This window comes from Neoarius graeffei, chromosome 15 (assembly GCF_027579695.1).
Source record: "Neoarius graeffei isolate fNeoGra1 chromosome 15, fNeoGra1.pri, whole genome shotgun sequence".
NCBI classification, from domain to species: Eukaryota; Metazoa; Chordata; class Actinopteri; order Siluriformes; family Ariidae; genus Neoarius; species Neoarius graeffei.
Window position 1 is genome coordinate 51,846,528 of NC_083583.1, and position 24,188 is coordinate 51,870,715.

A 24,188-nucleotide genomic window follows, 5' to 3' on the forward strand; every position below is an offset into this window, starting at 1 on the left:
AACGCAGTGTCTCGCTCAGTGGCTTTCCTTTGTAGAGTGTAAAATCTGCAGTTGACTAAGCCTCGTGTATGTGTGTGTGTGTGTGTGTGTGCCCTCTGTAGCTCAAGAACACTGTGTTTCCTCTGAATACGCTGTGCACGTGCCATCCACTCACTCGCTCACGTTGTTAAGTGTCAGCAGATTCTCCCAAACCCTCAGGCTATATCTCGCTCATCCTGCACAAGTGAAGCAAAAACAGTCCAAGACATGCAAGAAATGATTAGTTCTGAGCCTCCTGCCAATTTTGTATCAATATTCTCTGAATGGATGGTTACAAAGCCGAATTCCATGTGATGCGGCATCGCATGAATCCATAAAACCTCCCGAGTGGCACAGCAGAAAAGCGATCACCTTATCCCACGGACGACGCCAGAGCCATCCATGGCCAAGGGAGCAAAACTGGCCTCTGGGTGTGAGGGATGGCATCCTCTCTTTCTCCCTGTTCAAGGAGAACTGAAGTCATTTTTAAACCTGCTTTATTTCTTAATTAACGTGTTATTCGATTACGTTTTCGGTTTCAGTAACCTTACCGTATATCGTGACTCGTATTGGCGACTAACTGCGATTAAATGTTTTACTTATCGGCCTGTTCGGTTTTTAGCCGTGTTGAATTTATACCCTGTCCACACTAGGGATTTTGTACCGATACGAAACTACTTTCGTACCGCAACACCTGTCCACACTAGCAACTGTACCGGTACTTAGGGCTGCACGATTATGGAAAAAATGATAATCACGATTATCTTGATCAAAATTGTAATCACGATTATTAATCACGATTATTCTTGATGTTAGGGAAATCACTTAAATTTTATTTCACTATATTCAAACAAACAATATGAACAGCTTTCAGTGCAGAATGAAATTTAAAAGAGAAATTCTGATTTCCAAAGGACAAATAAATGAAATTTATCCAAGAACTAGCAACTATACCGGTACTGTAGCGGTATAACTGTATCGGTACGAAACCCACAAATGTATGGGTTTCGTACCGGTACAGTATCGGTACTGTAGCGCTTCGCTGTAGTGTGGACAGATGAAGCGGCTCTGTATCGATACAAATATAATGCGCATGCGCAAAGTCACACACCTCAATCGATGTCTTCGCTGAATAAAATAGTGAAGAACGGAGATTCGTTTTCTTTGTTTCTTTCTCAACTGCCTCGCGCGTTTTATACGATTCGACTGAATAAATGACCACCAGAAATACAGACTGTACATTGACAACAAAAAGCACACACACGTCGTTTCATCCGCCATATTCTCGGAAGGAAGTTACTCGGTAACCACGGAAACATTTCGCGCACGCGCATTTCAACTACCGTGAAAGAAAACCGCAAACATTTCTCGCTAGTGTGGACAGATGCACTAAACTGTACCGGTATACTTTGTATCGATACAGTTATACCACTTTCGTACCGGTACAAGTGTGAACACAGCATTAGTTCGTTTGGTCCACGGCAGGCGTCGCTCATCTGCGCGATCTTCACGAGACTTGTGCGAGACTTCGAAATGTCAAGTGTCAGCCAGGTGTCAGTGCCGCCATTTTGAAAACTGCTTTCCAAACGAAATATTGCGCAAAAACGAGTTGAAATGACGATTACTGCCTACTTTTTCCAAACTTTCCTGATCGCTATCAAAACAAACAAAACTTCCGGCTTGATTACGTCAACTTGGATTTCCGCTGTACGTTTTACTTCCGTCCAACGAAGTCTCGCACAGGTCTCGGCGAATCTCGTTTACGGCCACTGCTTTGACGTATGGACTGATATATTACAGAGCGTATTTCAAACGCTCATAACTTACTATAGCAGCGACAAAATGGCGATCAGAAATGCATTCCGATATTTAATAAAACGAGATAAACAGAATTTTGATAATAAAACATTTGCCTTCAGTTCTCCTTTAATCATGGTGACACTAGCCAACCGTGGGCATCTGTGAGCACATGTACCGGTATGCAGAAGAGGGTTGATAGCACTTTCCTCCGAGTGGGTTATGCTGCCCTGTGACACAGCAGTTTGAAAAGGTTCCATTGGCGAGCTTCGCATGTCTCAGAGGAAGCATGAGATGGTCTAAACCCTGTTGGTAGCGGTGTCTGAGAAGCGAGAGCTGGCTGGTGGGTGGGAATTTGCCAAGAATAAATTAGAGAGAAAATGAAGAAAAAAAAGGAAGGGCATTGATCACTCTTTTTCAAGGTTGAACAGAGGTTTTGTGTGTGTGTGTGGTAAATGGCTCCCCAGTGTACTACTACTTGGTCATAACTAGAGCACTGGTCATGCCTGATTGACCAAGTTTTTATTATAACCCAAGTCAAGTACATCTCATTTGGAAGTTGGTGACCTTAAACAAAGAAATGAATCTGACATACCCGCAAAAGGCCAGATTTAAATTAATTAAATATCCATCCTTGTTAAGAAATGCATGAAGAAACTTTCGGACTGGTCAGTGATGAGCTACCTAACCCCAGTTACAACAAACCCCTTATTTGTAAGAAACGACATTGAGGTGGGATGTTCGACTGACAAATAAGTGACAGGGAACTTCAAAATCGACTCCGTGCAAAATTAGAGACGCCGAGTCAAATTGGACGCCAACCAGATGTCCGTATGGAGACTAACACGGACGTTAACACTCCAGGACTCGTATCATAATAATAATCATTCATGAAACACTGATTCTAGCCATGTACTACAGAAACCTAGCCATCCGTGAAATTGCAGCTCGACTCCGGCACATCAATTAGCAAAGGGTAATATATCAAACTAAAAGTTTGATCATACATTCAGAGCTCGTTTTAGCTCTAGGAGAACAGTTAATGATTTAACTACCTCATAAATCACATGACACGGCATAGTCACCGAGCTAACAGTAACTGTTTTGTTTTTTTTTCCCCCCGTCCATCTTATTTAGATGTTTACCCAAACATAGCGAAGCAATAATTTTAGGATCAACTCCTCTTTCTGATGCTTGAGGTGCAACCAACAGCATGCAGCAGTATATCAGGTGAAAACACGAACAGAAACTTGGGTTATCATCTCAATTAGGTGATTATCAAGGTTTATGAGCTAATTGCAGAGGCTGTGATAAATAAACACTCGTTAGTAAGCCTATAAAACTCGCGGCAGGCTGGAATCAAATAGTTTGAAGATCGCTTGTGCACAAATGTACCATAAAATAGACAATTTCTTACTTCAACAGCACTGACTGTAGAATAAATGAATGGACAGACTTGGCTTGTAGAAAGGAAATGAGCATTGTTGGACTCCTGTTGCTTGTGCTGCAAAGAACAATAACTATAACCAAAGCGATACTGTGTGTACTCGGAGACGCACCAGCGGATTCATTAGACGCTGGTTTGATAGGACTGGAGTGTGTGCTGATTTAAATCAATGCCATGTGAGTCTCAGACAGAAATCTCCCCAGCCTCTTTGTCTCCAGGCATGTGGGAGGGAGAGAGGAAGAGCTGCTTACTGCTGGTCACGCTGAGGTGAATCAGTGACTGGAGCGACTGCCACCCACATGCTTAGGAGCCCAGTGTGAGCCAGGAGAACCAAACAATAAAAATAAACTCTTGCCTGGTTCGTTTCAAGTATTTATTCAAATATTACTTCCACCTTAGTGATTTACAGAAATGCTGGCGTATCAGGGTAACCGCTGACGATCCATAACAATGTATACAACAATCATATAACACACACACACAAAAAACACTCGCCAACATTTCATGTAACACGTTATTTGTGGGGCAGCACGGTGGTGTAGTGGTTAGCGCTGTCGCCTCACAGCAAGAAGGTCCGGGTTCGAGCCCCGTGGCCGGCGAGGGGCTTTCTGTGTGGAGTTTGCATGTTCTCCCCGTGTCCGTGTGGGTTTCCTCCGGGTGCTCCGGTTTCCCCCACAGTCCAAAGACATGCAGTTAGAGTTAACTGGTGACTCTAAATTGAGCGTAGGTGTGAATGTGAGTGTGAATGGTTGTCTGTGTCTATGTGTCAGCCCTGTGATGACCTGGCGACTTGTCCAGGGTGTACCCCGCCTTTCGCCCGTAGTCAGCTGGGATAGGCTCCAGCTTGCCTGCGACCCTGTAGAACAGGATAAAGCGGCTAGAGATGAGACATTATTTGGGTTTGGCTATTCCTTAAATCTGATTAACTGTGATATACAGTGGTGCTTGAAAGTTTGTGAACCCTTTCTGCATAAATATGACCTAAAACATCATCAGATTTTCACACGCGTCCTAAAAGTAGATAAAGAGAACCCAGTTAAACAAAAATATTCTACTCGGTCATTTATTTATCGAGGAAAATGATCCAATATTACATATCTGTGAGTGGCAAAAGGATGTGAACCTTTGCTTTCAGTATCTGGTGTGACCCCCTTGTGCAGCAATAACTGCAACTAAACGTTTCCGGTAACTGTTGATCAGTCCTGCACACCGGCTTGGAGGAATTTTAGCCCGTTCCTCCGTACAGAACAGCTTCAACTCTGGGATGTTGATGGGTTTCCTCACATGAACTGCTCGCTTCAGGTCCTTCCACAACATTTCGATTGGATTAAGGTCAGGACTTTGACTTGGCCGTTCCAAAACATTGACTTTATTCTTCTTTAACCATTCTTTGGTAGAACGACTTATAGAAAATTCTAAAAGGTTCACAAACTTTCAAGTAGCTATCAAAAGTTGTGCTGGACCTTACCTTTTCGGTTATGCTTATTTACACTGTAAAAAAAAAATGACATCTCAGCAAGTGAAAATATCTTGAATAGAGTAAAATTTATTTTGTATTCAGTAAGCACGGGATGATATATCGTGTGACGATAAAAATTTCTGAAGATTTGTATCGATGAAATCAAAAACGAATCATGATTATCATCAGGCTGCGGAAGTTAGCGCTCTTCGTTTTGCCTGGCTGTCATTGCCTTGTCCAGACAGCAAAGGGCCCAATAACATACAATAGAGGGAAGGAACGTGACGTCGCTGTAGGTGGAAGTAACACAGCTCTAATGCTGAGAAAATGGAGGTAGTTGTTGATAAAAGTTTATTACGAAAAGGCCTATGAGATGAGATAAGAATATATCAGTTAACAGGCTGTAATAGTTACTCAAACCTTTGCAAATGTTTGTAAATAATTATTGTTGGTTATTAAGAAAATGAAACAAAAGGTTTTTTTTATTTAACAAACAATATTTAAGTTGATAAAGTTGCAATTTTTTTTGGTATTATAATTTTCTTCATTTAATTTTTTTACCTAAAAATATCACAGGAAAATCAAATTTTACACCCAATATCGGGATTTGAATCTAATTGGGTGAATCGTTCCACGTCTGTTGATCACCGTGAAGCACAGTAAGTTTAAACATAGCTAAATACAAGAAGAAAAAAAAAACACACCCTTTGATTTTGCTAAAGTTAATAAGGATTATTATTCATTTTCTTGTTCTAGTACAACTTATCCACTGGGTAACAATGAATTAAAAACTCACTGAATATCTACGCCAGAGCTTATATTCAAATGAGTTTGCCATCTTTTGGCATCAATTCAGTCACACAAGCATCAAATATGCAAAGACCGCTTACGTCTGCACCTTTTTTTCCTTTCTTTGCTGCATGATTCTCTCACTCTCATTCTCTCTCCTCAATAATCTTTCGTTCATTAAAAAAAAAGATATCAACTCCAGAAACATTTTCTCTTTACAATTATTACCTCAAGTCATAATAATAATAATAACAACTAGACAGGGACACTCTAACGAGTGCAAACCCCGCCTTTTCCCTATTAAAATACATTGGGCGAAAATTTCGAAGTTCTGCCATGACCTTGACCTTTGACCTCCAAAATTTAATGGTTTCCTTCCTGGGTGATTGGCAACACATGTACAAAATTTGGTCCAAATCGATCCATTGGTTCTTGAGATATCTTGCAGACACACAGACAGACAGACAGACAGACAGACAGATACACACACACACAGACTGACGCAGGTGAAAATAATAACCCCTCCGACTACTGTCGGCAGGGTTAATAATAATAATAATAATAATAATAATAATAAGTGTGGCATCACTTCAATCTTTCCTCAAGTGCAGAACAGGACATCTATAAATATAAATATCAAACTTTCTCCTTCGCATTGCAATGCAGCAATTCTATTTCAGCATGTCTCGTGCTGGCAAAGACGCAACTTGAAACAATTTGCTCATGGGTGAAGAAGAGAGGAAAAAAAACGTCTCCAGTCAGAGTAGTCATCCTTCCCTTCATTATTCAAATCTAACCTAACGTGCATACTGATCGTCGTCCATGGGGAACAAAACCCAGCTGCATATGCGATTTAGTTACAGTAAACTCCAGCTGCACAGCGCACTATGCTCCTCAGTTAAAGACGCCAGTCTTCAGTATTGAGGACACTGAATACATTTTAAAGCCCTCGAGTCGGAGTAATCTGTGTAAAGTTGCTTGACCTGCAGGTTTTCGAAAAAATCTATCTGGTGTCTTACTCAGGCCTTAGCACGGACGGTGAATTGGATTATGGCGATTAGCATCATTATATGTTCATCATAAAAGTCTGTTTGACACTGTAGTCATCATTTCTGCTCTTGGCTGACAGATTAAGAACATGCCTGGCTGACATGACCGCTGAGACTGAGCCCTTTCTTTCTTATCATCTCAGCAAGTGCAAACTGTTTGTTTAAGAGCTGACAGTCAACCAGGACTTTGTGCCTTTGGGAGAGATCTATTGTTGCTCTGAAGGTGCTTGTGTACCTGTCCAGACAGGTATGTCTCTACCGATGGCTCCGGCGAGGGCAGATCTTTTTCTCTCGGAGGGAAAAGAGACGGTTACATTGCTCCCTTGAGCCTGAGCATAAGGGAAGGAGGGAGCATCTGAAGAAAATCCCCCAACACAGATGTCTTATGATATGCTAACTGAGCCTGTGATGTTGTTTACTGTTGAGCCCAGTAGCTTCACTTCTCTGTGTAACACTTCCGAAACACATCAAACACTGATTAGGCCTAGAATTAAAAATCATTCACCCGTGATGTTCAAAACACAGACCGGGGAATACTAGAGAAATACGAACCCACTCAGCTGACTGGCGTTTGTACAGTGGTGCTTGAAGGTTTGTGAACCCTTTAGAATTTTCTAGACCGAAAACATCATCAGATTTTCACACAAGTCCTAAAAGTCGATAAAGAGAACTCAGTTAAACAAATGAGACAAAAAAATATTATACTTGGTCATTTATTTATTGAGGGAAATGATCCAATATTACATATCTGTGAGTGGCAAAAGTATGTGAACCTCTAGGATTAGCAGTTAATTTGAAGGTGAAATTAGAGTCAGGTGTTTTCAATCAATGGGATGACAATCAGGTGTGAGTGGGCACCCTATTTTATTTAAAAAACAGGGGTCTATCAAAGTCTGAGCTTCACAACACATGTTTGTGGAAGTGTATCATGGCACGAACAAAGGAGATTTCTGAGGTCCTCAGAAAAAATGTTCGTCAGGCTGGAAAAGGTTACAGAACCATCTCTAAAGAGTTTGGACTCCACCAATCCACAGTCAGACAGATTGTGTACAAATGGAGGAAATTCAAGACCATTGTTACCCTCCCCAGGAGTGGTCGACCAACCAAAATCACTCCAAGAGCAAGGCGTGTAATAGTCAGGGAGGTCACAAAGGACCCCAGGGTAACTTCTAAGCAACTGAAGGCCTCTCTCACATTGGCTAATGTTAATGTTCATGAGTCCACCATCAGGAGAACACTGAACAACAATGGTGTGCATGGCAGGGTTGCAAGGAGAAAGCCACTGCTCTCCAAAAAGAACATTGCTGCTCGTCTGCAGTTTGCTAGAGATCATGTGGACAAGCCAGAAGGCTATTGGAAAAATGTTTTGTGGACGGATGAGACCAAAATAGAACTTTTTGGTTTAAATGAGAAGCGTTATGTTTGGAGAAAGGAAAACACTGCATTCCAGTATAAGAACCTTATCCAATCTGTGAAACATGGTGGTGGTAGTATCATGGTTTGGGCCTGTTTTGCTGCATCTGGGCCAGGACGGCTTGCCATCATAGTTCCATCAATGAATTCTGAATTATACCAGCGAATTCTAAAGGAAAATGTCAGGACATCTGTCCATGAACTGAATCTCAAGAGAAGCACACAAGTCGTTCTACCAAAGAATGGTTAAAGAAGAATAAAGTTAATGTTTTGGAATGGCCAAGTCAAAGTCCTGACCTTAATCCAATCGAAATGTTGTGGAAGGACCTGAAGCGAGCAGTTCATGTGAGGAAACCCACCAACATCCCAGAGTTGAAGCTGTTCTGTACGGAGGAATGGGCTAAAATTCCCCCAAGCCGGTGTGCAGGACTGATCAACAGTTATCGCAAACATTTAGTTGCAGTTATTGCTGCACAAGGCGGTCACACCAGATACTGAAAGCAAAGGTTCACATACTTTTTACTTTTACCACTCACAAATATGTAATATTGGATCATTTTCCTCAATAAATAAATAAATGACTGAGTAGAATATTTTTGTCTCATTTGTTTAACTGGGTTCTCTTTATCGACTTTTATCTAAATATAGAAAAGTCTAAAGGGTTCACAAACTTTCAAGCACCACTGCACATGTCCATCATCGGCAGGAAGTGCTTACCTGTGTGTATGGGTCTTGTTTGGTATACTGATCCTGTTCTATGATGTTTATGTCGTGTACGTTATACTACACTAACAGAGGTATGGAAGTGAGATATTTGAGTCGTTTATTCATTCCTGGTGAATCTCAGGAGTGAGCCAGGATGGAAAAAACTGGTGATGGGATGCGAGTCCAGAGCAGAGCAGGACACCCACAAATACACACCTCAGTGTAATTTAGAGTCGCCAATCAAACTCTTGGCATGTTTTGGGAGGAAACCCATACGAACAGCAGGAGAACCTGGAACCGTGCAGCTGTGGGGCATCAGCATGCCACCCTTGTGATATTTCCTCACGCTGTATTTGTGGCTTTGAATCGAAATCTGATCTGACTTACCGTGAGCTGGATCGGGTGGTCCGAAGACCAAGTTGTAGCGCAGGACGTAAAAGTTATTCCACACGTAGAGCTGGTTGTCCCTGGGGTTGTACTCCACAGCGGCGATGTACTGGTACTGGTTGGGGAAGTGAATGTCCATGTACTCACCACGGCCCTGCTTGGTGTTGTACATGTAGTCAATGATGCCTTTGCTCACTTCACTCTCGTTGTCCTCGTACGTGGACCGGACCACGTAGAGCACACCGCAGATCATAAAGGCGTTCGAGGCCGAGCGCTTGTCATATGCCGTTTCCCATGTCGCTTCGAAGCGCAGTGTGTATGGGTTCAGCTGGCTCAGCACCATCATGCCGTTGTTCTGCTCGGTGGCATAGATCACCCACAGGCCATTCTCGTCCACGGCCAGGTCGATGTCTGTCTTGCCGCCCCATTTGTATGGCGACGTGTCGTGGTAGTTGGCATTGTTGATGATGGCCTCGCCGCTCTTGATGCGCGTGCGCAAGTCAAACTTCACAATGTTGCGTGTTCTCTCCTTGTTAAAGAACACAGCGCCGTCGTACACCACGAATCCGGTGCCATCCACTCGGTGGGGAAGTTTGTATGTTAGGGTTTGTCTGGAGTTCTGAAAATCTTCAAGCGACGAGTACTCGATTAGCGTGTCAGTGCGGTACGGCGTCCAGGGCATGAAATAAACTTTGTCGCCTGCTTGAAGAGGGTCTTTGCACCAGGAACCGGCTTGTTGCTCCGCCTCGTACCGAAAAGAAGGATCTCCGACAGCTTTCAGAGTTCCAGGACAAACAAAAACTAGTGGCAGAGAAGAGCAGAACAGAGAACAGTCAAGTATAAGCAAATGCAGACCAGGTATGCAATTAGAAAGCCAAGTTGCCAGTCTGGCACTACATCAGGTTGATAATTGGGTGGTCTGAGAGGACAGGGACAAAAACACACACTGGAGTGGCTAAGAAGCTACAGCTATTCAGCATTTAAATGAAATAAGAGGGAGTTTATTTTAGTGTGAAGAATCTGGATCTGAAAGTAATTGAAGCCAAAACAGAAAATAAAAGTCGTATTATGTGTCTGAAACCAAAGGCTCCCTGCTGCTCTGGACATACGGTACTGTACACCGAAGGGGAATGAGGGATATTAAACAGCAACTGAAAGTCAAAGAAAAGAAAGGAAAAGAAAAGAAAGCAACCAACCTGTCCTGTAAATAAACCAAGGAAACTAAAAGACACTCGGTAAAAAATAAAATAAATAATAAAATAAAAAATAAGACAGGGAGAAGTTCAACAGCACCATACAACACGTCTGCAAATGTGTACACTGAGACATTTGGCATTTATGTGGCCTTTATGGTATACCTAAGAGTTACTTTCTTTATGACTAAATGGTGCAAATGTCACAACCATTAAGATTTAAAGCAGCATTACTATTTTGAGGTGTTGCAATTTTTTCCTTTCCTGAACACAGACACAATAATCAAATGTGAAGACAGCAGCAAGTGACAGGGTTGAGAGAGAGAGAGAGAGAGAGATGGATGGATATAATGACAGGGAGGCTATTGTAGACAGAAAGAGATAGACAGATAAAGAGAGAGATGGATATACTGAAAGGGAGGGAGACAGACAGACAGATAGATAGACAGACAGACAGACAGACAGACAGACAGACAGACAGATAGATAGATAGATAGATAGATAGATAGATAGATAGATAGATAGACTGACAGGGAGACTATTGTAGACAGAAACAGATAGATAGATAGATAGATAGATAGATAGATAGATAGATAGATAGATAGATAGATAGACTGACAGGGAGGCTATTGTAGACAGAAACAGATAGACAGATAAAGAGAGAGATGGATATACTGACAGGGAGACAGACAGATAGATAGATAGATAGATAGATAGATAGATAGATAGATAGATAGATAGATAGATAGATAGATAGATAGATAGACTGACAGGGAGACTATTGTAGACAGAAACAGATAGATAGATAGATAGATAGATAGATAGATAGATAGATAGATAGATAGATAGACTGACAGGGAGGCTATTGTAGACAGAAACAGATAGACAGATAAAGAGAGAGATGGATATACTGATAGATAGATAGATAGATAGATAGATAGATAGATAGATAGATAGATAGATAGATAGACTGACAGGGAGACTATTGTAGACAGAAACAGATAGATAGATAGACAGAGAGAGATACAAAGAAATAAGACAGACAGAAACAGACAAAGAAAGACAAAGAGAGAACAGTCAGACAAATAGTGAGAGACAGAGATAGAGAGACAGAGATAGAGAGATGGAGAGAATAGAATGACAGTTAAGGCAGTGAATTTAATAGGCTAAGAGAAAACCTGTTACCATGGCATGCTATGGGGGTTGGAAAGCCAGGCAATAAGAGACCGAGCCAAACAGAAAGACAGATAGAGCACCCAAGGGTAAAGGGGAGGAGGGAGGTGGAGGGGGGAGGAACCCCGACAGACTCCAGCCTCTCGGCTAACACATCGCAGCTAACATTTAAGTTGCAAGTGTCTTATCATATCTTTATAATGAGTCCTCCTCCCAATGCTGCAGTTTCACTGACCTTTACTGAATCAAGAGGATTTTTTTTTTCTTACAGCCTGCTAGGATCAGAAAGGCAAAAGTGGGGATAGGAAGGTTTTACAACCATATGCCACAAAGAAAAAAAAAAAAGAAATGAAAAAAAAAGGAGCTACAGGGACTGTAGATTATGTCAGTTATTTACCTTTTTGCTCCACTTCTATTTTAAGCGTGGGAAGAGAGAATGAAAGGGGTGCAAGGGGGGAAAAAGAGATTAACATGAATTAACTATCATGTCCATGAACACATGCAGTTAACATGTCATGAGTAAAAGGACATCATTTACAGACGTACACCTGGTCAGAAAGAGAGAGAGATAGAGTTAAATTCGAGTCGCTCAAGCCAGATCCTAAGTCTCCTAATTAGAGAAGAAGTCTGTGTTAGTAATCGAGTGGTTAAAAAAAGTGCACAGGGTCAGATTAGAAGCCCGGCGGACTAGAAAGTCCATTTCGAAAAGAACTCGAGAACATATGCGAGTAAGAGTGTTCAACACAAAGTCACAATATTTTACAATTTAGAGACAACACTGTAATGAATGCATTTTTTTTTTCTAGTTGAAAATGCTCAGATCTTGTTTGAACAACTTGAAATTAATTACACTTCATTCTACATGATTTAGTTATTTTCAGAATATAGCACGAGATAATTTCGTGAGTGATATATATATATATATATATATATATCTAGAGAGAGAGAGAGAGAGAGAGATAGATGTGATACATTTACTGTAATGTTCAAACATCATTTATTTATTTTTTTTAATGTTCCTTGTGAGTTGAGATCTTATAAAAATCACCTCATAAACAATCAAGTGCAGCAAAAACACAATTCTCTCACATATCTAATCCAATAGGAAATCTGAAACTATGGGATTTACACTGAAAAAAAAAGACAATTAGCAAGTGAAGATATCATGAATACATGAAAAGGTGACTTAATATTTCTTATTATATGACACTCATAAGACCATTACGTCTATTTTTGAACATAATCACTCAGTTACTTAATTTCAAGCTTCAAATTGTCTTATTCTTTGCCTAGGGAATTTTGTCTCTTTCTAGAAATAAACGCTGAAATAAGATAATTACCTGCCAATCGAATAAGACAAAACTTTTTTGAATATTTTATGGTTTAATGGTGATATATTTGCTTTAAAAGCAATCTAATAAAGTTGCAATATTATAATTTTGATTGACTTTGTCTATATTCAAGATATTTTATGTGCTAAGATATAAGTACATTATTCAGTAAATAATTACATATACTGTATATATTTATTGTGTGTGTAGCCAGGCAAAAGTTTGTACACCCCTACTCATTCATAGGCTTTTCTGTATTTTCTACATTGTAGAACAAAACTGAAGACATCAAAACTATGAAATAACATCTGGAACATGCATGGAATTATGTGGTAAATAAAAAGTGCTAAAAAACAAAACATGTTTCATATTTTAGATTCTTCAAAGTAGCCACCGTTTCCCTCGATGACGCTTTGCACACTACTGGCGTTATCTTAACCAGCTTCATGAGGTAATCACCTGGAATGCTTTGCAATTAACAGGTGCCTCGTCAAAAGGTAATTAGTGCAATTTCTTGACTTCTTAAAGGCTGTGTCTGAAATCACTCACTCGTTCACTACTCCCTACTCACTATATAGGGAATTACTATATAGAGGACTATATAGTGAGCACATTGGTAAAATGAAAAAAAAAAAAAAACCACTTTCGGACGCTACTCCGCCACGCCGTTATTTTTGTCATTACTGTCGCACAATTAAAACGTGCCAGATCAGTCGGCTGGCAGGTTTTCATTCAAAATAATAAATACATGCATGCGTTTTGGTGATAAATCCATATTATACTGAGCGTATTTCCCACATTAATAAATACAAAGTACTTTGTGTCTGCTGCATCTTTCAGTTCTTTTAAATCAAGGCTGAATCCTTTCTTCTTCGCCGCTGTGTTTTATTAAATCAAATTTGAGGCTTTTGATTAATTCCTCACTCTGCACTGTAACTTTTTTTTCTTGCATTTTACCTCTTATTCTATTTTAGCTTTTTTCTATTCACTTACTATTTTTAATTGTACTTGAATGTCCGTTTATAATCTGTTTCTTCCTCCATCCATTCACCCACAACACAACTTTTTTTTTCTTTCAGTGTGACTGCAATGCATGATGGTATATATTGCTCGGTAAGTGACCATCGGTTGTGCACTACTTTTCATGATGCATTGTGGGATATTAGGAGTCCACTATATAGGGTGTAATAGTTCTCACTATACATTCGGACGGCACTACAAAATGGCAAACTCGCTATATAGTCCACTACATAGTGATTAGTGAGTGATTTCAGACACAGGGCATGTGTTTGAGAACAAACAGTAAATAATAAAAATACAGTAAACAGCCCTAATAACTGTACTGATCCATATTGTGTCCAGAAGCGCTCAACTAAGTAAAGAGAAACGACATCCATCATTACTTTAAGGCCCAGTCCCACTGCACTTACGGATGCAAAGAGGATGTAAAACGTAAAAAAATCTTTGCCATCCGTTGGAAAACGCTATGCATCCGTTGTGTACTCATTGCATACGTGCTTCATACGCTCTATCCATCGAGCATCCGTCCACTGTGATTTCATCCGCGCAAAAAGTTTTGAGCTGCACAAAACTTTTAGAACGGATGAACTTTCCGCCGTGTACGATGTAAATCCGCGACATATACGAGCAACAAACGTTCTATGTCCGTTATCATCCGTTAAACGTCTGCTGTATCCTCTCTGCATCCTCTGGGCATCCTCGCAACTCACATCCGCTGCAGCTGAAAACGGAAAGAGGGAGGAAAGATAAGGTACATGAAACGTCTAGTCATCGTTAGTAGCACGGAAATAGAAAGGATGTAAGCGTATGCATCTCGTATATAAAGTATTCAAAACGGACAAAGCGTTTATATCTGGGATGTATCTCATATATTTAGGTTGTCTGGAGTATGTCTAGAGTATGTAGAAGGACACCTAGCGGACAATCGATATTTTGTATAAAAAGGGGGAGAAAATCATCTGGATCTCTCGATGTAGCCGCCAGCATGTCTTTCCGCTTTATGCTGACGGCGTGCGTGCTGCATCCCTTTATATCCGCGGAGCAGACGCAATTCATACCCCCTGCATGCGCAGTGAACGGTCTGCATCCGATATACATCCGCGCAACATCCCCTTTGTTTCCGTTAGGCGTACGTGATGCATCCCCTTCATCTGCTATGCATCCGCTCTTTCTGCTATGCGTCCGCTTCTCAGTTATCACCGGTAACCCCTTCGGAGCTGTCATCCACTTCCATCCGCTAGGCTTCCTATGAACATGCGTTTAACATCCCCGCTATATACTACCCACGTCCGTTCTTTTCCGTTCTGTTTTCGCAAATTTTCGCCAATTTTGTCCATTTCTGGAGCGGATGAAAACGGATACAGCCACCCCCGAAATTTTGCTCGTCCGCTGTGTCCTTTTTGCATACGTTTTGTGTCCATCAGCCAGTGGGACCGGGCCTTTAAGACATGAAGAAGTGTCTTTTAATGAAGAAAAATAAAGAAAAAACCCCCCCACTGAATTAGAAAGCGTGTCCAAACTTTTGACCGGTACTGTACATAAAAATAAGTAGATGTATCTGTTTGGTTAATATTCACATTACATCCATTTCTTTGGGCATAATGTGGAGTTTGGTTTGGTAGTGTCATTTTTGTCAGACTTTCTTTTTTGTATTTTGCACAAGTGCAAAACATTTATCTGAGTGAACCTAAGAAGAAGTAGGGAAAAACAAAACAAAACATTTAAACTGTTCAATAATGAATCAAATACATTATTCAAGCTGATATTTTTGGGACAGGGCAACTCGAGCTTCCTATAAAGTCAAACAAAGCACAGTCGTGTTAAATAAATGGACAGTCCTGTGGACAGCAAGTAAATAGAGAAATCTGGAAAAGAAAAATACATTTTAAAGCATGAGTTAAAAGGGGAAAAACTGATTTCATCAGAAGATAAAAAGACAATTCGCTTGCAAGAAGAAATGAGAAACAAATCCGATCATAATAACACACTCCTCGTCAACATCTGGCATAATTACAGACTTGGTGGCATTTTCATGACATTCTTTTGTGTCTTTTTTTTTATTAAAGGACAAACTTGCCCCAATCATGAAAAAAACATAGCTAGGAGAAATGGGATTTAATGTCAGACTGAGTTTACTTTTTAGATGTGTTTTGCACTCCTCACTAGAGTTCTTGATGTGTGTAACAGACAGTCAACTCCCACAGATACTCTCCTGGTAAATGAGACAACTGAGTTGGATAATAATATAACCATATAAATGCCTAATGGACCAAAACAATCTGCACTGGTAATGTAATAGAAAATCTCAAAATAAGAGTGCGTTTGTTTTGTTCGACTTTTTTTTTTTTTATGCCAACATTAGTTCTCTTTCATGGTGTCTAGGTTACAGACACCTCGTAGGCTTGTGTGATATAACGATATTATTGTCCGTACATCACATTACATTGACACAACATCAGGTGACATTTACTGTTATTATTGTCCAACCCCAAACCAGAAAAAGTTTAGACGGTATGAAAAATACACACACACACACAAAAAAGTGGTGATTTTCTAAATTAACTTTGACTTGTATTTGACTGCAGATGGTATGAACCCAAGATATTTCATGTTTTGTCTGGTCAACTTCATTTCCATCCATTCCTGCATTTCAGGCCTGCAACACATTCCAAAAAAAAAGTTGGGACGGGGCAATTTAGGGCTAGTTATGAAGTAAAACAATGAAATAATGATGCGATTTGAAACAGGTGATTATAATCATGATTTGGTACAAAATCAGTATCCAGGAAAGGCCGAATCTTTGAGGAACGAAGATGGGTCGAGGATCTCCAGTTTTCCACAAATGCATTTAGAAAATAATTGAAATGTCTAAAAAACAATGTTCCTTAAAGAAAGATATGAATGGATTTGGATATTTCGCCCTCGACGGTGCATAATATCATTAAACAATTCAAGGAATCTGGAGGAATTTCGTGTGTAAAGGGCGCAAGCCTAATCTGAACACCTGTGATCTCCAATCCCTCAGACGGCACTGCATCAAGAACAGTCATTCATCTAGAGCTGATATAACCGCATGGGCTCGGGATTACTTTGGCAAACCTTTGTTAAGCTCTAAGCATTTCTTCTTTTTTGTAAGAAATGAACCCCATGTGTTCTGAACCAAAGATGAAAAGGACCATCCAGACTGTTACCAGTAAGAAGTCCAAAATCCAGGGTTTATCATGGTATGGGGTTGTGTCAGTGCGCTTGGCAAAGGTAACTTACACTTCTGTGATGACAGCATTAATACAGAAAAGTACATTGAGATTTTGGGGCAACATATGCTGCCTTCAAGACAACATCTTTTCCAGGGATATTTCAACAAGACAATGCAAAGCCACATTCTGCACACACTACAAAGGCATGGCTGTGGAAGAAGAGGGCGCCTGTCCCATCTGTCCCCAACAGAGAACCTCTTTTAAGTGCTGTGAGAAGGAATGGTAACATTATAAAGTGGTAAATGCTTTAACGTCCCAACTTTTTTTGGGGAAAAAAAAATACATCGAATATTGTTCTGCTGTATTGTTTTGAATACAATATACACTACCGTTCAAAAGTTTGGGGTCACCCAGACAATTTTGTGTTTTCCATGAAAAGTCACACTTTTATTTACCACCATAAGTCGTCAAATGAATAGAAAATATAGTCAAGACATTTTTCTGGCCATTTTGAGCATTTAATCGACCCCACAAATGTGATGCTCCAGAAACTCAATCTGCTCAAAGGAAGGTCAGTTTTATAGCTTCTCTAAAGAGCTCAACTGTTTTCAGCTGTGCTAACATGATTGTACAAGGGTTTTCTAATCATCCATTAGCCTTCTGAGGCAATGAGCAAACACATTGTACCATTAGAACACTGGAGTGAGAGTTGCTGGAAATGGGCCTCTATACACCTATGGAGATATTGCACCAAAAACCACACATTTGCAGCTAGAATAGTCATTTACCACATTAGCAATGTATAGAGTGGATTTCTCATCTCATCTCATCTCATTATCTCTAGCCGCTTTATCCTTCTACAGGGTCGCAGGCAAGCTGGAGCCTATCCCAGCTGACTATGGGCGAAAGGCGGGGTACACCCTGGACAAGTCGCCAGGTCATCACAGGGCTGACACATAGACACAGACAACCATTCACACTCACATTCACACCTACGCTCAATTTAGAGTCACCAGTTAACCTAACCTGCATGTCTTTGGACTGTGGGGGAAACCGGAGCACCCGGAGGAAACCCACGCGGACACGGGGAGAACATGCAAACTCCGCACAGAAAGGCCCTCGCCGGCCCCGGGGCTCGAACCCAGGACCTTCTTGCTGTGAGGCGACAGCGCTAACCACTACACCACCGTGCCACCCAGAGTGGATTTCTGATTAGTTTAAAAGTGATCGTCATTGAAAAGAACAGTGCTTTTCTTTCAAAAATAAGCAACTTTCAAAGTGACCCCAAACTTTTGAACGGTAGTGTAGGTCAAGGTTTATTTACAAATCATTAATTTTCAGTTTTAAGTTCAACATACCATCCCAACTTTTTCTGATTTGGGGTTGTAATATATGACCAGACCTGCCAAACATCACGCTTCTTCTGTAGGGACTACAGAATTTAACATCGGCGTACAGTAGTTCAAGGTATCCCTCAAAAATACCCTGAAAGAGCAGTCTTTTTCTTCCGAATAAAATAAGATAAGGCAATTGACGTAGAAATCTGGAATGGTTTCATATAAGTGTTTTGAACTCACATCCTCCAACTCACACAGGCTTCCTGGCTTTCTATCAGGCAGGGCTCTACATAAACTTTTGAAACCACTTGTCCTGTCGGGCAAGTTGAAAGGAAATTTACTTGTCCGAATGTGAAGTTGACTTGTCCGAAGAAAAATTTGAGAAAGAAAAAAAAACCCACAAAAACTATTTGTAATAAACTAATTTCACCAGAATTACTTTTACACAATCTATTCACTGCAGGAAAAAAAAAAGGACTCCATCAATCATTAATTTATTTATGAGAAACTGAAAACCAGAAAATTAAAATTATACAGTATATTTTCATTTTTAAATTATTAACTTTGAATATATATCCTCCACTGATTAATTGGTGTTGTCTAATTATTCAGTGAGGCTCCTGTATGGTATTTAATGGTTGCGATGAAAGTTGCGGTGTTTTTTAGGTTTTTGTTGCGATTACATTGCGGGAGGAAGTGAAAGTTGCGAGAAATTGTTGCGATTTTCTCTTTTTGTGATTAAAATTGAATGATATGTTAAATATTAAGTTATTACTGAAAAACTATTGATTAAAAAGACAAAGACACTGAGAAATGGTCCTATAAACAACTTTACCAATATAAAAGATTACCAGGACTACAAAAATGCAGAAAAATAGGCTTTACTTATCCAAATGCTCCTGTTGGTTCAAAAGTTAAAGTGCAGAGAACCTCACAGCACAACATGAAGTTACCTTCAAATATAATATAAATGCCTCAGCTTTCATGTAAGAAAAAAAAACTATTAATACTAGTACTGTGTGCAGGCAGTCTCTCCTGAAGACTAAATTAAACAATAATTATAAACTAATAAAATAAATGGCTCAGGCTTCATAGAAGAAAAATAAACCATTTGAACAGAATCTCACAGTATGATGCTGAAGCTGCCTAAACAATGGAAAATAAAATACCATTTTGGCAAAAATGTTGGCGTCCATTAATTTCTTGTATTAAGTAAAAAATAATGTAAAGTGCACACAGTGCTTCACTGTAAACATAACACACTTTCAGTAACAGAATTTAAGCCTACAGAAACAGACTCGCACATGCTGCTTCTCTTGAACGTATACACAGAAGTAAGGCGGGAGGTAGTTTGTCGACGTCACCTCAAGACGACGCCAACGATTGGTCAAATTTACGGGAAAGTTGCGGGGATTGGATATAATTGCAATACCGCCCTGAATTCGCGGGGACTGGTTGAATTTGCGTTGAAGTTGCAAATCGCAACATCGCGAAATCCTGGAGGGTCTGATAAACGACTGTTTACTTTTCAGCTCAAATACACGAAGCGGTATTAGCCGGTTTCGCAAGCGGAATATTGCGCATGCGCACATCGCTCTTTCCGAAGAGAAACATCCGGCGATTCATCAAAACAATATGTCGAGTGAGATGCTTCGGTACGGAAGCCACGAGAGGCCCTTCATATAATCTTTTTTTATTCACCTTGTTATCCCGAGATAACGACATAATTAATTCAGGATCTCGAGAAAACAACACAACTAATTCGAGATCTCGAGAAAACAAAACAATTATTCCGTGATCTCGAAAAAACAAAACAATTATTTCATGATCTTGAGAAAACAGCTGAGATTTCTAGCAGAGCTACGCCCCCCTGTGGGTCAGACAACGAAGACTTAGAAATTGGCGGACATGTAACAGAGCAGAAATGGCTTTTTACGATGCCTTGAGAGAGAGGGGGGCCAGTCTTCTGCGGAGGTGCCGCGGACTAATTTTGAAATTATCCCTTATTAAAAGACTTAATGCAATCTCTCCCTGTGTCAACCCCTGATCAAAATACTGCCTTATTAGGTGATCGATTATTCCAGACATTCTAATGACCAAAGTTGCGTCTATACAGAATGAGAAACAGCCCCAAAGTCAGCATATCACAAGTCTCTTGGCGCACCTGAATGAACCATTTCTCAGCTGTTTACTCGAGATCTCGGAATAATTGTTTTGTTTTCTCGAGATCTCGGAATAACGGTTTTGTTTTCTCGAGATCTCGAATTAATTGTGTTGCTTTCTCGAGATCCTGAATTATGTCGTTATCTCGGGATAACAAGGTGAATAAAAAAAAGGATTATATGAAGGGCCTCTCTCGGCTTCCGTACTTCGGAAATCATGTGAATAAACTGATAAATTTGATATGTAACCCGAATATCGGCGTATTTTGGCACTTGTCCGATCAGACAAGTAACTGAGACGATGAACTTGTCCGACATAAAGGATCACTTGTCCCGGACAAGCGGACAACCCTTAATGTCGAGCCCTGTCAGGGTAAGGCCAAGTTTACATTAGACCGTATCTGTCTCGTTTTCTTCGCGGATGCACTGTCCGTTTACATTAAACCGCCTGGAAACGTCGGGAAACGGGAATCCGCCAGCGTCCACGTATTCAATCCAGATCGTGTCAGGTCCGGTGCTGTGTAAACATTGAGAATACGCGGATACGCTGTGCTGAGCTCTAGCTGGCGTCGTCATTGGACAACGTCACTGTGACATCCACCTTCCTGATTCGCTGGCGTTGGTCATGTGACGCGACTGCTGAAAAACGCCGCGGACTTCCGCCTTGTATCACCTTTCATTAAAGAGTATAAAAGTATGAAAATACTGCAAATACTGATGCAAATACTGCCCATTGTGTAGTTATGATTGTCTTTAGGCTTGCCATCCTTCCACTTGCAAGTGGTAAGTGATATGCGCTGGGATCACACACACAGCGGCTCAGTCCCGAATCACTGCTTGTTCACTTCACTCGCGCGCTCTGTGAGCTGCGCAGGGCCGGAGTGCGCACCCTCCAGAGGGCACTCGCTGTTCAGGGCGGAGTGATTTGGAGCGCAGGATGCCTGCGGAGCCGAGCGTATCCGTGTATTGGTGTTGCTGTGTGCACGCGAATCGTGTATTGGTGTTGCTGTGTGCACACTAATCGTTTTAAAAACGTTAATCTGATGATCCGCTGATACGGTCTAATGTAAACCCCACCTAATTTTACAATGTTTTTAGTTCACTAATGTTCACTAATAGTAAAAGCTATCAAACTAGAGAACATTAGACAAGTAGTGTATATATTTAACATCCGTATAGTTATTAGGGATGTCGCTGAAAAACGTCCAAAATTGATCAAAAACAGCCAGGACAGAAACGAAGGACAAAGATTTAGATGCTAAAATGATTAAATAAAAGGCCTGCAATACAAGTGTCAACTCTAACACTTTATAAATAATCTTAATGCTGCTGATAATTGCAAGGTAATTAAATACTTTATTTATGGGGGGCATTGCGGACATAAGACAACTTATTTTTAAAACGATTACACTGAAAATGTATAGATAGGTTTACTGTGCATTACTGCAGAATCACCTAAAAATCCTCCATCCAGCTGAGTATTTATGATTGCCGCAGGTCTCGACTGCACAGCTGGTAATATTATTATGCCTCCCCTGCGTTTCTGAAACCTGAAATCGGTGGAAATGCTTGTCCTGTCTTTTTTTAGGCTCGTGGTTCTGGACGATTAAATAGTTTATCGCGATATTTTAAAATGGAAAAACGTTGCCCGATCAATATCACACAAGCCTAACACCTAGAGTACAGACACTACTGGGAGTTTGGTAACCTCTGAATCTATAACAAGCATTAGATTTGATTTAATCATCAGACTGCACAGCTTTCTGGGTCATCTGATATTCTTTAGAGCAGTGGTTCTCAAAGCGGGGATCATGAAGCACAGCCAAGGGGTCAGTGACTTTATCAAAGTTTTTATATTCGTATCGGTTGGCTTTTTTTTTTTTTTAGTTTAGTTCTTGCAGCTATCCAAACCTCAATAATACAAAACATGGAGTCTATAAATAAAGTCAGCTTGGACTTAATGTGTTCTGCTGGTGGAAAATTTTAGCAATAAAAAGCTCTATAGTCACAATAAAGTCAATTTTTTATTGATTAATCATAAATCTAATATCTCTATAGTTCATAAGTCTGTTGTAAGGGTGCTGCGGAATTTATTTTACAGTTAAAAGAGTGCCTGGATGCAAAATCTTTAAGAAAAGCATGTATCAATAGCCTTGATTGCTTTTGTCCTGCTCTTTACTACGCACAGAATCAACCTAATGATATTTGTTTGCTTTCACATATTAAATACATAATGGTAAATAAACAATACACCACGAAATATCGTCTGACTAATGAGGAGCACAAGTGACATCTAAAAAATAAAGAGGGTAACAAACGGACCTAGCAGTCACATTAATTACACTACCGTTCAAATGTTTGGGGTCACCCAGACAATTTTGTGTTTTCCATGAAAAGTCACACTTTTATTTCCCACCATAAGTTGTAAAATGAATAGAAAATATAGTCAAGACATTTTTCTGGCCATTTTGAGCATTTAATCGACCCCACAAATGTGACCCCTCACCAAATCCAGGGACACATGTCGGCTGAAACGAATACGAGATAATCGCAAAAGAAGCATTTTTTTTTCGAAATTTGTGATTTTTGTTTTTTTCCATCATGTGCAAGTTGAGATCTTGAAGAATGCAATCAGTATTTCAGATAATAGATTGTTTTGTTGGAAAAGCATACATTTTTTGTTGCAAATTGTCTCGTTTTTGTCAGGACTGTAGCCTGCTGGGGGGTGTGGGTAAATTACCATATGGGCCATTCACATGATGATTTAAGTCTTTGGGTTTTTTTTTCGCGAATCAGCTGTATGATACGGCTGAGCGCATGGCTACTTAGCTGCATACAGGAGTGTAATTTCACTATGGAATGAGTTACTAAACAAAGCGCAGAGGAGCTGAAACACCGCGAAGCAAACAGACACACGGTATTTACATCGGAGATAAGCATTTCTAGCAAAAAAACCCCGCAACCTCGTTTTCCAGATTGAATGGAATACTTGAATGATCAGATGATACTCGGAGTGTTCTAGGACTACATTCCATCGGAGGCATTGGTGTGTGCAAGGCGCCGTTTCTCTTTCTGATGGGGTAAGTTTATTAATCTAAGGCTGTGCGGTTATTTTTGCATGTAACGGAGAGTGTTGTGGTTTGGTTAAGCCTAGGTCACAACCGGACGTACAATTTTTTGGCCGTGTGATTTTTGGCGTTTCCCAAATCGCTGCGTTTTTTTTGTTCGTGGAGAAAGACGCGCGTTGGCCGTAAGTTTGTCTTGCAACCTCAAAAAAAAGCGCCCGTAGAGTTTGTTTGACATGGCAAAGAACCTCTGCGGCCGGTCTGCGGCTCAAAAATCAGCACGTCACACGCGTGCTCTCGTGCGTTTCATGCGCGCCCTCCGTGCGTTTCTTGCATGTAGACCGGCTGTAGGAGCATGGTACGGCCGGTTGTGACCGAGGCTTTACATGAAACTAGTGTTGTGTTAATTGTGTCATCATCATGCTATCTTTCTTTCTTACGGTGTGAGTAATTTTTCAACCACAAAACGTTAAAGTATACTTTACGACTTATTTTTGTACTTCATAATTGTGTTGGGCATACTTTGCATGGAAGGAAAATTGACGTGGTGATCTTTGTTTACATGAAAGTAGTATCGTGCTAGCTCGTAGGGGGTAGGGCTTTCCTTAATGTCATGCAAATGAGCACCATTATGTGCCCGCCCTGC

General features: G+C 40.4%; 1 protein-coding gene across 9 annotated transcripts in view; it reads right to left on the reverse strand.

Annotated features, from left to right (window-relative positions):
- Positions 1-24,188, reverse strand: part of adgrl2a (adhesion G protein-coupled receptor L2a) — a 244,320-nt gene that overhangs the window by 65,018 nt on the left and 155,114 nt on the right. For 8 of the 9 annotated variants that reach the window (XM_060941576.1, XM_060941575.1, XM_060941583.1 and 5 more), the window contains exon 5: positions 9,065-9,865. The exons of the other annotated variant lie outside the window; for it this stretch is intronic. In XM_060941576.1, the coding sequence (XP_060797559.1) occupies positions 9,065-9,865 (801 nt within the window). The remainder of the gene's footprint in view (positions 1-9,064; positions 9,866-24,188) is intronic. 9 annotated transcript variants of the gene reach the window in all.